The 15104-nt window shown below is 38.8% G+C and overlaps 2 protein-coding genes across 2 annotated transcripts; both read left to right on the plus strand.

Moving 5' to 3' along the window:
• Window positions 1-2183: 2183 nt before the first annotated feature.
• LOC104944382 (large neutral amino acids transporter small subunit 2-like) lies at window positions 2184-9558 on the plus strand (the record flags this gene model as incomplete). The annotated part of the gene is made up of 10 exons (XM_010769908.1): window positions 2184-2401; window positions 2829-2980; window positions 4202-4327; window positions 5010-5163; window positions 5564-5687; window positions 6528-6631; window positions 7627-7723; window positions 7811-7960; window positions 8726-8903; window positions 9083-9558. Coding segments are annotated over 10 exons (1440 nt in total), but the record flags the coding sequence as incomplete, so codon positions are not given.
• A 1849-nt stretch (window positions 9559-11407) lies between these two features.
• On the plus strand, window positions 11408-14602 carry LOC104944383 (AP-1 complex subunit gamma-1-like; the record flags this gene model as incomplete). Its single annotated transcript, XM_010769909.1, has 6 exons — window positions 11408-11531; window positions 12155-12357; window positions 12931-13055; window positions 13983-14124; window positions 14340-14436; window positions 14526-14602. Coding segments are annotated over exons 2-6 (642 nt in total), but the record flags the coding sequence as incomplete, so codon positions are not given.
• Between the last annotated feature and the right edge of the window lie 502 nt (window positions 14603-15104).

Below are 15104 nucleotides of genomic sequence, written 5' to 3' on the forward strand. Positions count from 1 at the left end.
GGAGACATGGAGCAGAGAGAGGTGAGCAACTCGGACAGCTCAGACAAGAAGGCAGTGGAAGCTTTAGATGGGCGGTTTCACGTTATCTTATTATATGATAAGATTATTATGTTTATAAAACCATTTTTCCCTATGTTTTATTCATTGTTTAAAATGGATCAACTCTCACAAAGCCCAATTTCCCTGGAAAAATAAAGAGGACAGATTCTGACTTACATATTGTTTGAATTGTGTCAAAAAATTAATCAAAACAACAAAAATCATAATTTAGTCTCGCTTGGAATTGAGTTACAGGTTTTTGACTGCTTGTATTTATCAACAAGCATTCAGTTCTATTGTATATCCCAGCTACTAAAGTCGTATTTTCTCATTATAATCGCATGTTGAAGGAATTTCATATATTAAGCCATCTTCCTTTACATGTGTAAAGAAAATAGCTGAATCAAGCTGCAAACATTGAAGAAATGCAACCATTTGCACTTTACGTGGTTGAGCCTTACTGATTATACTCTATGTTTTGATTGATGCGCACCCTCAGTGCATTCCCAACATCATACATCTTGGACATGCCTTTTTATCATCACTTTAATGTTTCAAATGTACTCTTCGCTACTGCACATGAAGAAAAAAGAGAAACATTGATAAAAAGCAATCCTACTAATGTCATTATGTTATGTGCTGCATTTTTGCAGCCTTAAGCATGGTTTGAGTGTGGTTGTTAAACCAGACAAGGAGCTGCTGTACTTTAATTTTTGTGCCTGCCTCCATAATGATGTATGGATAAATTAGTGTAAAAACTCGTAAGTCATCTGAAACTTTTCTCAAAATGTTTGTTTAAACTGAACCCCTTTGTGTAAGCCCTTATCCGCCTGACATGGCGGGCATTTACTGGGATTAACCAGTGGTGACCAACTGAAGAACAATGGGCTTCATGCAGTAACATTCTCCGAAACTAATCTGATAGTTTTTCAACTTCAGATGCACCAAATGTTCTTTAAAATAAGCTCTTACCCAAGTGTGCTGAGTTATGAATCCCATGCAATCCTTAATTAGAAGAGAGTGGCCGTTTGTTCATTATTAGCATTATCCCAAGAGTTGGAGAGTTGGCAGCCAAAAAAGTAACTTCAGCAGTCGAGAAATTGAGGTACTCTTATTTAAACTCAAAGTAAACGTAAATCTTAAGATTGTCAGGAGAATCAAAAGGCATCTGAGGGCCGTATGTAAGCCATTCAGGAGCTGAATGTAATCAATATAAGGCTCAAATCAAGGGTTTTGATCGTCTTATTTGTGGTCAATGGACCAATAGTATTTCTTAAGCCCACAAATCTCTCAAAGGTATTAACTATATTCTTAGATTTCCATGTGTTTTTTTTCTTCATATTAAAACATATGTTCCTTCGCATTTTTGTGCTCTCGTCTCAACAACTCGGAAAATGTTCTCTTACCCATATTAATGTCCCTTACCTTGCAGAGTCAGACAAATGTCCCAAAAACCAGTTACTCATCTTGTTTTTTACAACAGGTGGCATTACATTTCAATCAAACTGTACAAAGGGGCAATTTTCTTTCAGACTTGGATTTGTTTGATGGTCCTTAGTGACACAGACGATAAAAACTAATTCTGACATTTCTTCAAACATTAAGACATGCATCTTCTCTTTCTAAATCAAAATGGCTATGCGAATATAATGAAGAACGAATATTAAAGATACACATTGTCTATGTTGTGTTGTTGCTACCAATGTAACAGCCTTGCACTACTTCCAAAAGTAAAGTACGACTCTACTGCATGATGAAATATTCCAAGTGAAAGCAGAAATGATGCCAAACAAGACCAGTTTCTTCACATGACCTAACCAGCAGTTGGCATGTGCAATGGGAAACTTTGGATACCAGTTTGGGCAGTGTAATCCAAGTATCAGTCTTCTTAAAAAAAGAATAGAGCCCAATGTAAAACAATAATTTCAGCTAGTACTTTTGTTCATGCAAAGAGATTCCATATGACTAGGGTCCCATTGGCCAGCATGAAATGGGGCGTCATGGGACAGGAAATTGTACCATTTAACATTAACCTGTCTCACTGTAAATAACCATAATTCCTGCAATGATGTTATTTTTATTATTATTATTATTATTATAGCATCCTGCCCTGTGTCTGGTCTTGTTTCTAATTCTGTCCTTTGTGTCTGTTCTCAGGCAACATCATTGGATCAGGGATCTTTGTGAGTCCAAAGGGTGTTCTGGAGAACGCTAGCTCTGTGGGCGTGGCCATCATCATATGGGTTACCACCGGAGTTATCACCGCCATCGGCGCCCTCTGCTACGCTGAGTTAGGCGTGACCATCCCCAAGTCGGGGGGAGACTACTCCTATGTCAAGGACATCTTTGGAGGACTGGCTGGGTGAGAACAAATGTTAGGATTCATTTTGAAATGCATATAAAAGGCGAGTTTCAAATGTGGTCGCATCTATATCTGAGATGAACATACTGACAAAAAGGCCTGAAAAAATGTATATTGTCCCATTTTTCTACAAACAAAACTTCAGAGACCTCACATTAATGGGAATTTGAAGTAAATCCCCACTCTCACCCCTCCTCTAAAAGTGTAAGCCCCTTCTTATGTTCCCAGCATCCCAGAATGTCACTGACCCAGTTCCACTCATGTCTCTTGTTTTAAACAACAATGTCCTAGCGTACATGTATAATACACTCCGCTTATGTGCTTAATTTTTCTTTTGTTTCCCTGTTACATTTTGCGTTAACAAAGAGTAAAATGATTTGCCTGTAGTGTGTGTGCAGTCATGTGACACAAATGTCTTTATGTCCAGGTTCCTGCGACTGTGGATTGCTCTGCTGGTGATCTACCCCACCAACCAGGCTGTGATCGCTCTCACCTTCTCCAACTACGTCCTGCAGCCTCTCTTCCCCTCCTGCCTCCCCCCAGACAGCGGCCTCCGCCTGCTGGCTGCGGTTTGCTTGCGTGAGTCATAGAATTTACCTGGAAACTAAATGTGTCAGTTACATGTAGGCTAGGCACAGATCATGACTCAGCATTCAAAGCCCACTTTAAAGAATACATTCCTGCCATGGTGTTTAATTCTACTCTTCTTTCTTCTTCAGTTGTTTTTAAAACACTTCATATTATAGAAAGACACCTTAGTAGGTGGCAGATTTAACTGTTGATAAAGGTGGGTGAGGCTATACAGCATTTATTTTTGCTTGGCAGTGAATGCATCACCAAGTTCAGCACTCGCAAGATTACAACACGGTCTGGAAAACAGATTCAGGGTATCGTCACATATATAGGACGTATAGGATATATAGGTCAGTGACTATTGCATGAAAATTCCCTAAAGTTAGACATTCCCTGAGGCGAAGGAAGCAAATATTTAGTTTTTGATATAGAACGGAAGTCAGTGGTTCACTAATGGTATTTTGTGTGTGACCACACCCCTTTAATGTCTTCTGTATCTCATTAGCTTTGTCTGTGCTTTGCTTAGTCTGTGGAAAAAATATGATAATAATGATCTCAAAAACCATGGAAACCAGTACGTTGATCACATTTGGCAATAATTAGCATGCAAACATGCTCATGATATGTTAGCATTTAGCTCAAAGTACCACTTTGCATAGGTACAGCCTTACAGAGCTGCTATCATGGATGGCTATGGCTAACCCAGTTTCAATCACTGCTTGTGAACTCCTATCAAACTGTTAATATGACAATGTTGCTCAAATTTGAAAAACTATTATTTTACTGTATATCTAGCTTTAAATGTTTACTGAAACGTGTATTGTACTGTAACTTTAAAATGAGAGTTGCGTTGGGCGGATGCTTGGTTTTGGCTCGACTGTTTTCAACATGGCGGCCATGTCTCTCAGTTATAGTATTTAATTTGTTTACTGGGATTGTTCATCTATATAGAGAACATAAGTCCCGCCCTTCTACTTCCGACCCATGGGACCTTATTTTGGAAAAGGTAGTCAATGGCGAGAGATAAATTATTTTTCGATCCCGTTTGAATTGTGCCATGAATTACACATAATGATGTTTGGCAATTTAAAAGATAATTTTGCAAGTCACTTGGAAATTATTTTTTAAAATTGACAAACATCATATGTCAATGGAATGTAACCAAAGTATTCCTCACACAACATGGATATCATTTTAACTTGTGTTGTCATCCTTGCCATGCTGTAGTGTTGTTGACATGGGTGAACTGCCACAGTGTGCGCTGGGCCACATGTGTCCAAGACATCTTTACTGCTGGCAAGCTTTTGGCCCTGGGTCTCATCATAATCATGGGAATCGTCCAAATATGCAAAGGTAGGATTTTCAGTCTCTTTAAACTCTTTTAGTTTCTTTACTGTACATGTCTGTCTCTCTTTTGGTAGGGAGGTGGTTACCAGTGTTCTTTGTTTTAACCTCTTCTCACAAATACATTAAAAAAAAAAGAAGTAAATATAAAGAGAAGGGTAGAAATTGAGTGTTCATTAATACACAATATAAAACATACAGACTAAACAATGTAATATACCAATTTACTACTAAAACAAAATGTGTAAACATACAAATATTTGAAAAAAACATGGGCATAATTTTGACGTTCCCTTCTCAGAATTTCATTTGAATAGTAAATGGGTCTGAAGAGGTGGAACTAACCAGTTTTTCACACGTGGGCATCAGCACTTTAGCCACCTTCACACACAATATTATTTACCTTGTGCCTCTCACGAGATTTGTGATTCCAGCGTGAAAGAGGGATTACAGTCAGTCATAACCCTTCATCCCACTCATAATCCTCTCACACATTTACACACTCGTTAATGTGACTCGGCCCCCTCGTAATATCTTACTTTACATGGTGTATAAACTAGAGATGCAGGCTAATTAATATGTCTCTTGGACGTTGTTTGGTGACCTCTGCTGCTCAGCCTTTGGTAGTGAAAAGCAGTTGACACCAAATTTGACGTCATTTCAATGAATTCTGACATTTCCTCGTTCTCAGGTCACTATTACTGGTTGGAGCCAGAACATGCCTTCGAGACGTTCAGAGACTACGGTGTGGGTCAGATAGCTCTGTCCTTCCTACAAGGATCCTTCGCTTATGGAGGCTGGAACTTCCTCAACTACGTCACAGAGGAGTTGGTTGACCCGTACAGGTAACATGCACAAGCATCAAAACCTGCAAAAAGAACAAAATGCATTAAAGAATTAGAACAGACAATTATGCTTCATTCATTAACTTGATCTATTCCGATCTAAATCCAGAATTAAAAAGTAAATATTAAAAAAACATTTTTTTAAAGGGAGTTTTCTTTAAATGTGTTATTTTCCCACATAATCTGAGGTGAAAACCTCCACCAAAATTCTATACGTTTAGTCTATTTACTGATGGTGCCTTAAAAAGGATTTAACTAGCAAGATTGAAACTGTTCTAAAGACATATTAACCTAAAATAATGTAAACAATGAAAACTAAAGATTTTATTAATAAGGAAAGACGCACACACCACAAATCTTCATAAACCATGGACATGAATCTTGTCTTTTGTCCTCTCAGGAATCTCCCTCTTGCAATCTTCATCTCTATCCCCATCGTCACCTTCGTTTACGTGTTCGCCAACATAGCCTACATCACCGCCATGAGCCCGCAGGAGCTGCTGGCCTCAAATGCTGTGGCAGTGGTGAGAAAACACACCCAGAATAAATGTTTTATTCCATATTATATCATCTTTTTTTAAAGATCATATAAAAGAAAGTCTGTTTTTATACTAGAAAATATCATTTGTTAACTGAACTAATAAACATAAGAATTGGCCATTAATGTGATTTTGTGTAATCTGTTAGTTCAATATTCCTTACATTATTTTATGACAAATAATACTTGACATATTCGTGATCAGTCCAATTCATATTTAATACGATTTTATAGATTAACTGAGTAAAAAGTAGTATATCAACCATTAAGTCTCAAACCTAGCTAATGCATGGATCTAGAGCAGGGGGGGGTCAAACTAAATTTCATCGCAGGCCACATTAGCATTATGGTTGCACTCAAAGGGCAGGTTGTAACTATATAAATATACATATATAATATATATAAAATAATGTATTACATTATTGCCTCTGAATCGGATTATTATTGAATAGGGTAATTAACTACGTCTGAAAGGCAAATAATCGCAAGTCTCTTCAGTGTGCATGTCACAAAACGAGATGCATTGTGGGATATGTAGTTTATGGGCAACCTGCTTCTGTAAAGTGGCATGTAAACGTATTATAAACGTATTATAATCTTTACAAGCTCTTGTGGGCCGCATAAAATGAAGTCGCGGGCCGGATTTGGCCCCCGGGCCTTGAGTTTGACACCCCTGATCTAGAGGCTAATCGGCAGCCATTTACAGAAACCACCTAGCTGTGACACGTTTATTCTTCTCACTGCATTTTAAAATGTCTTGATAAGTCACTGTTATTAAAGTGTTCTCTCCTCCTCCTCTCTTTCTCTACTTCTAATGTTCTCCCAGACTTTTGGAGAGAAGTTGCTCGGTGTAATGTCATGGATTATGCCCATCTCTGTGGCTCTCTCCACCTTCGGGGGGGTCAACGGCTCCCTCTTCACATCGTCACGGTCAGTTTATCCTCCATCTTTTGTCATCGCAGCTTCTGTGGCTGCTGTGCTTTTTTTTTTTTAATTGACTTGTTCCTTTGCTGACATTTGAGCCCGTAGATGTATATGGAGAAACTGGGTAAGCAGTGTAAAAATAAGGAAGCTACACAGAAATTGTAAAATGTATGATAGTAACAATCTCTCATCATTAGGGCTAAAAATTTGTTTTTTTGCATTATATGGGAAAAGTCTAAACAGAACATTATATTCCCTGTTCTGTAATTTTAGGTACTTTGAAGTGTTTTATGCTACTCTATATTTTTCCAATACATTTGACTGACAGCTTTAGTTACTTTATAGATTCCGACTGAACCCATACAAATTATTAATAAACCAATACAAGAACATTGACATATATTCATAGTTTCAGGGTAAGGTGTCATTCGCACTGATGCTGTCCCCACCCCTTTTTTTAAATGGCCGATTTCTTTTCTTTTTTAAAAATGTTCTGAAAAACAGCTTGAACCAAAAAAATGACATGTAGAATGAATCAATGTGCAATGTCGTTAGCTCAAAAAGCATGCATGGACTGATCAATAACTAAATGTTTGACATGGTTTCTTGTTCCCCTAATCTCAGTAATCATCTGCTCTAACCCTGATCACTCAAAATTGTACTTCTTGAAGACTATTTAAAAATATTGGGACACCATTTGTCCCCACAACTTTTCAACACAAGGTGACACCCATTTGGTAAATGTAATATAGTTTTTAAGTTAGTATTGCTACTTAAATAAAACATCCGAGTGCTTCTTTCACCACTCCTGGTAACCCCACATTCCACAGTACTCCTGTTTTGCTAAATGTTCCACCCTGACATTCTGACTTGCGCACTCTGTCTCTACAATAATGACCTGAGCTGTGTTCCCTGAGCTCTCAGCTGCTGAGTGCACACTGTAAATAAGCAGCAGCTGCCTCTGCTCTCAGGACTTCACCGTCTCCTCTTCTGTCTCTCAGGCTGTTTTTCGCCGGAGCGAGGGAAGGCCATCTCCCACGTCTGCTGGCCATGATTCACGTCAAACACTGCACCCCCATCCCTGCCTTACTCTTCACTGTGAGTCCTTATCAAAACACTACATCCACTTTTTATCCTTTTTTGCCTTTTGAAGAGATGATAACCCCTCCCTGTTGCCATTTTCAGTTGATCTCCACCCTGCTGATGTTGTGCACCAGTGACATTTACACCCTCATAAACTACGTGGGCTTCATCAACTATCTCTTCTATGGCGTCACCGTCGCCGGGCAGATCGTCCTGCGCTTTAAAGAGCCCGATATGTATCGACCCATTAAGGTAAATACACTAATAGGTATTGAAAAGAAAACCAAATAAAAGATAAAAACACAATATTACTATGTGTATATTAAATGTGTTTAGATATCACAGTTATAGTCAGTACAGGTAGGTTGATAGATTCAGAATGATTCAAAGGCTTATTGTCAAATGCACAATGGCTAAAGTGGAGTTTTGGCTCCTCCAACAATGCAACATAAACATACATAAGATAAAAAACAATAAAAATAGTTGAAGAAATATAAATAATATACAGCAAGAGAATGTGCAAGTAGATGAAGAAATTAGTAGGATATAGATGGAAAAATATAAAATTTAAGAAAAGTGAATGTAAACTGAAACTGTATACAGTGGAATACATTTCTTTTTTTCCTTGTTTATTATATATAATTCTGGTTGATGTTTAACCAACAATCAAATTTCACAATTCTTTGAAGCAATGCTTGATCATAAAGGTTTCTATGTGGCCCAAAGAGGTGTCGTAGGGCAAGCACAATTTAAACAAGACAATTCAAAGTGCTTTGCAAAAGCATTAAGACAAAGAATTTTGAAACCCCCATTAGCCAAGAGAATACAAAATAATGTAATATAATAGTTATTTTATTTAAGAAAAGGCAGTGGAAAATAGACATCAGTCTTGATTTAAAATTATTTAGAGTTGCAGCGGACCAGCCGCTTTCTGGGAGTGTGTTCCAGATAACATAAAAAATGTCTTTAATGATGATAAGACTGTAATTTTACTTTTGTTTCTCCCTGGTCCTCCAGGTGAGCCTGATGTGGCCGGTGATCTACCTGCTGTTCTGGGTCTTCCTGATGGTCTTCTCCCTCTACTCTGAGCCGGTTGTCTGCGGCGTTGGCCTGGCCATAATGATGACCGGCGTCCCTGTCTATTTCCTGGGAGTCTACTGGGAAGAGAAGCCACAGTGTGTTGACAGTTTGATGGGTAAGGCAACATTCTAGTGTCTCAAAATAGAAGATGTTTAGAGTTTAAAAATGTTATTTGAAAAATATCATATAGGAATTTAATTGTTAAGGTTGTGTTCATCAGGATAAATGTCTTTTTTAATTAAGCACTTTTCATATTAAATTATTTCCTTGGTCTCTTTCCCCAACTGTACCCAGGTAAATTTACTCATCTGTGCCAAAAGCTTTGTTTGGTGGTCTATCCGGACATGGGGGACAAGGTGGAGCCCAAAGGGTCTCCAAAAGAAGATGGAGATAAAGAAGATGGAGGAAGCCCTCTGACAGCTGAATCTTGATGATGTGCATAAACAATCTCCAACAATGCCTCGCTCTTTTTTTTTCTGGAGAAGGAGGGGCAAAAAGGCACTTATCATACATATGCACTTGTTCTACGACATTGGCACGGGCATAGATGCTTTGTTGAAAAGTCACTGATGTTTAACTTATGTAACACTGAACATGAAATTATTACTTAAAAATATGTCTGTCTTATTTTGTATTCAAGTGTGGAATAATTATTATTCCATCGGAAAGTGTTTTCATATGCAAGTTGTTTTGTAAAATCTGTTCTCACCTCACTATTCTAACACTAAAACAACATTTTCCAGATGGAATAATGTGTTTTGTTCACATTGGAGTACATAACATGTGTGTGTATATCTATATATATATATATATATATATATGTGTGTGTATAAATTATTCATTTAAAAATATTCCCGTTGAAGGTTTTTTATTTAATTTATTTTTTGATCAAAAGTTATTTTCTCGATTTATGAAGAGTTTATGTGAAGTGCGACTTTCTTAAAAGGAAAAAAAGTGTCCAATTAGGCATAGCGTGGAAAGAGCAAAAACGGCTACATTTAAAATGTTCTTTATTTATAAATTAACAGAAAGCTTTTGTTTGAAAATTAAATATAACTATTAGTTGCCCAATGCATATTTGCACGTGGTTCCCGTATACCACGTTTTTTTTCCAATCCTAAAACTATTTTAGACAAGAGTTTTTGACAAGTTGAATACCAGTAGTATTGTTACTGTGCTGCCTGCTGAAGGTCCTCATCAATGTTTTATCTACCTGTTGGAACACCTGACGTAGAAGGGGCGGAGCCCACGCACCGTGAGCGATCAAATTGCGGAAGTCATGGGCTATGACGCTGACGAGGTTGGTTACAATTTTACGATGCCCTGAAATGGACAGGAAAGAAGATGCATTTGCTTTCAAAATAAAAGCCTATCAGTATCCAAATAATGCTGGATCAATTCAAAGTTGTGGATTAAATGAATCAAATCAAACCAGAACATCTATTTGGTGTATTCTAAATCATATTTATTTATACAACACTAAGTACTGTCAAATATGTTTAAATATGTACATCTTGTAGCTTACACAACAATTGTAAACAAACTTTTCCAATCTAGGGTAGCCTATATCGAAATAACGTAAGCCTAAGAGCTTTTAGGAGCTTGAGTCTGTGGAAATCCAGGGCAGCTGCACACTGATAGTTTAGTAATCCAGTATTTGCTCTACCTAGTGATTTAGAATCAATTTCCCCCCTGTGTTGACACAATTATTGTTGGGGGAAATTGATTCCCCAATTAGTTCATTTGGATAACCATTTTACTTTTTTTACTTTTTTGAAATAAGTAGGCTACTGGCCACCACAACCATCTTACATTAAAAGTGAATAATTAGGGTACGTGTTATGATATATAGTGTGACATATTTTCAGGATGCTACTTGCCATCTACCAAGGTACAGTAGCCTAGTCTTCAATTTGTTATACTTGTACTGGAACTATTTCCCACACTTCTAATCCTTCTGTCCATCTGCGGATGAAGAACATAACATGTGGTTGAAATACATAAACAGCTATAGTGGCTCAAACTTGGGTTAAGATTATTATTTTTTATCTAAACCTCTAAATTACTGTTATTATCACTGTTCCCTGCAGACCTGTCACAACAGGCAAAGCACAGCAAGTAATAACACTAACGAGGGCTCTGCATATCCCTCGTTAATGTAACAGTCTGTGCTTTTTGTACTCATGCATCACAATTCAAAATGTCTGCTGGGGAAAAGGCCTATTATTCTCCCAGAAATGATATAAAAGCAGTGTTTGGATATTTTAAAGGGAAATTACAAAACAATACATAGTTGGTTTGCTTTTGATATCAAGCCAGACATTTCTCAGACAGACATTTCTCAGGTGGCAAAATGTGACCTCAATTTTAAGTCCTATCTCTTTTCCAATAAATGTCCATTAAGCTGGTGAGGCAGCTATGAAAATTAATGCCCTGTAACTTGCGTGTACACCGTCTATATACCATAATTAATGTTATTAGTTTCACCCGGGCTATTCCTGGTATGTACACTACAAATGTTATAATATAAGGCCTAATAAAAAAATACCTTCCTGTGAATTTAAAATGCGTATTTTATTTTGAAAGGTGTGACAGGAAGTCTTGTGATTATACTCTCATCCATTGACACTACATGGATCCACAGTATTTGGGTTTCCAGCCATCTGACTGCATTCGTCTATTGGAGGGGGTTCGGTTGAACCGCTTTACTTTTCAAATACTGGGGACTCTGCACAGAGTAGAGGTAGGTATTTATTCTGTAGCTTAAACCATTCACATAAACACACCTCCATGCTAAGTTAGCTAGCGCTGTAGCTCTCTCACTGAGCAAGCTTGACAGCATCTGAAGGTTAGCTCTGCTCGGTCACTTGGCTAGCCACTGCCTCGTTTCACTGACCTGCATCATCGACTGGGGGAGTGTCATGCTAACTTGAATCTATTTGATACCTAAATGTTTTTTTACAACGTAAATTATGAAGATGGAGGTAGGTTATTGACAAGTTTAGCCATGTCTATGAGTAAATAACGCTATGCCAATATGTCACCAGGAAGAGCATTCAGCTTACCAGACGTAGTTGAAGTAGTTTGAACTGTTTTTGCAATATTTACTCTTTGGCTTTGTGTTTTAGTAACACCTTAGCTCTTTTAATGATTCCTTTATTATGGTGTAGTAACAGCTTTACGTCATTAACCTAACGTTACACACACAGGTGGGATTTTTCAGTAACAGGAAGTGAAATGATGCTAATAATTGTAGTATAACTCTGCTCTGTTACTTTTCTGTCATTTAAAAAAATCCATGACACCCCATGTACACACACACACACACACACACACACACACACACACACACACACACACACACAGCCATGTCTCCTTCAGTACCCCTACAGGAGATGATCCGGGCCATCAGGTCAGCCAGGACGCAGTGTGAGGAGCGAGGTGTCATCCAGAGGGAGTGTGCAGCCATCCGGGCACAGTTCAGACAGGCAGACAATGGGGGGCGATCGCACAACTTGGCCAAGCTGCTCTACGTGCACATGCTAGGCTACCCTGCTCACTTTGGTCAGGTGAGGGGGGATTGTGCTAATTCCTTTCATGGGTTAGCTTGGGTTAAGGGGTTTAGCAGGGGTGAGAAACCATCATGCTGCTGGATGATCCGGGCTCAATTCATCGCTGATTTGTTCTCGTGTAAGATAGGGGCCTGGTCCCAATGTCCAACCACTATGTGTTTAAACTGGTTCCACATAGACATGATCTGTGTGCTTGGCAAACATTTGTTATTGCATGACAAAGCTCTAAAAACATAAAGAAATGACAGCAACTTGTGGAATAGTAAGCTAAATGCATAAAGTTAAGATAATATTAGTAAGTCTCTGCTGGGGAAACTAGTTCTTCTGGCTCTCGTTTGACATTCCGTCTCATTACAATGCTTTGAATCGTGGTTAATTCCCTCAAGCAAAGTCTACTCTGCAGCATCTTAAACCACTGAAACCTTTTCAGTTCCAGCAAGGCTGCAGCTCTCAATCTGACCTCCACTCAGAGAGGGCAAAGAGCTGTTTGTTTCCCTCGGGGCATCAGCAGTGTGAGTACAGTATCTCATGTCACCTCACATTAAAAGGAGTTGTGGTTTTCCCGTCTAGATGGAGTGTGTTCGGATGATAGCCAGCCCTCGATACAGCGAGAAGCGTGTGGGATATCTTGGAGCCATGATGCTGCTGGATGAGAAGCAGGATGCCAGTTTGCTCATCACCAACTCCATCAAAAAGTAAGAACAACTACTTGAACTTGAAATCTGAGATCGTAATAAAAAATATTAGTAAAACCACTGTATTTAACATAAACAGCCAAAGGGCAATTTTACACCAATGTTTACAGGACTTTGGGAGTACCACTGTATATGTTAAGTTGCATCAAGTGATGTCAATTGATTATCTGTTGGGTCTGAAGACCACAACTTTTAAAATTAAGAAAGTCTTGGGGAGTGGAGTTGGTAAGAAGTACATTTACCAGATCTTTGTTGTCTCCTCATCTCTGCTAAAGGCTTTAAACTTGAAGATACATTAGCCGCTACAATCCTAACACACCTTAATCTCCAACCAAACTATTGGCAGTTCAGGTTGCATTGAGGGTAATGTAGGCACCACGTTTTGGCAATGGAATAGAAGGCGTGGAATTGAAAAAGACGCTATCTGTTGTTGTGCGCCATCAATTTTTTATAAATGTTTTAACAATCCATCTTAAGTACAATATTGATATAGGAGTACAAAATGTTTAATAATTAGTTGGAGAACTCGTTAATAAATATCTTACAATGTATATAAAGCTGTTTATAATGCATAGCTGTTTAGGTAGCTGTTATAGTGTCCAGATCATATCGGGATTTTAAGTGCTAAATGGTGGGGATAAAATGACATGGTACTAAGTTTTATGTGTTTTATGTTAACTTCTGGTACAGCACTGGCAAAAGATCAATTACTGGTATTCTCATTATTTGGTTAAGGACATCATAATATTTAGTTTGACGATAGGTAACTGTCATAATTGACGATACTACACTTCCATGTATACAGAGTAACTCAGAAAAGAGAATCAGAGCAAGTCAAAAGATTATCTGTTTTTTTGTTAGATTTCAGTAAAATGCTTAACATTTTCACACACACATTTTTTAATTCCCCATATGTGTGTTCTCCAGTGACCTCTCTCACAGTAACCAGTACGTGCAGTCCCTGGCTCTGTGCACGCTGGCCTGTATGGGTTCAGCCGAGATGTGCAGAGATCTGGCTCCAGAGATCGACAGACTGCTACGAGCCTCCAACTCCTACATCAAGAAGAAGGTACGTTCTCCCCCCTTTTTACTGATACATTTTTGCACAGTTAAATCTTACCATATACGTGTAATGAATTACAATTTATAAGCCTAATTGTGGCTTTTTAAAACAGTTACATAGATGTCTATCCTCCTTCAGCACTTAAACTATCAACCACCATCCATCTGCTCAGTGTAGTGGTGATCTAACTGTCCTGATGACTCGCTCCGCTCTTCTTCCAGGCTGCTCTGTGTGCTGTTCACATTGTGAGGAAGGTCCATGAACTCGGGGAGCTTTTTGCGCCCGCCGCTCGCTCCCTCCTCACTGAAAAGAACCACGGTTAGTAGACCTCAATAACTCATAACTGTAAGGGATTCTCACAGGTGCTGTTTCAAACTATTTTCAATGCTTACCCCCTTTATCCCCAGGTGTGCTGCATGGGGCTGTGGTGCTCATCATTGAGCTGTGTGAACGGAACCCAGAAACACTGGAGCGCTTCAGAAAGGTGTGTGTCCATTCATCCATCCATTCATCCAGCCATCCATCCATCCATCCATACATACATACATACATACATACATACATACATACATACATCCATCCTTCCATCCATCCATCCATCCATCCATCCATCCATCCATCCATCCATCCATCCATCCATCCATCCATCCATCCATCCATCCACCCATCCATCCATCCATCCATCCATCCATCCATTCATCCACCCATACATCCACCCATCCATCCAGCCATCCAGCCATCCATCCATCCATCCATCCATCCATCCATCCACACCATCCATCCATCCATCCATCCATCCATCCATTCATCCATCCATCCATTCATCCACCCATACATCCATCCATCCATCCATCCACCACCCATCCATCCATCCATCCATCCATCCATCCATCCATCCACCCACACATCCATCCATCCATCCATCCACCCATCCATCCATCCATCCATCCATCCATCCATCCACCCATACATCAACATCATTGTGT

The sequence above is a fragment of the Notothenia coriiceps genome, unplaced genomic scaffold, assembly GCF_000735185.1.
Source record: "Notothenia coriiceps isolate Sejong01 unplaced genomic scaffold, NC01 NC01_scaffold00008025, whole genome shotgun sequence".
Taxonomy (NCBI): domain Eukaryota; kingdom Metazoa; phylum Chordata; class Actinopteri; order Perciformes; family Nototheniidae; genus Notothenia; species Notothenia coriiceps.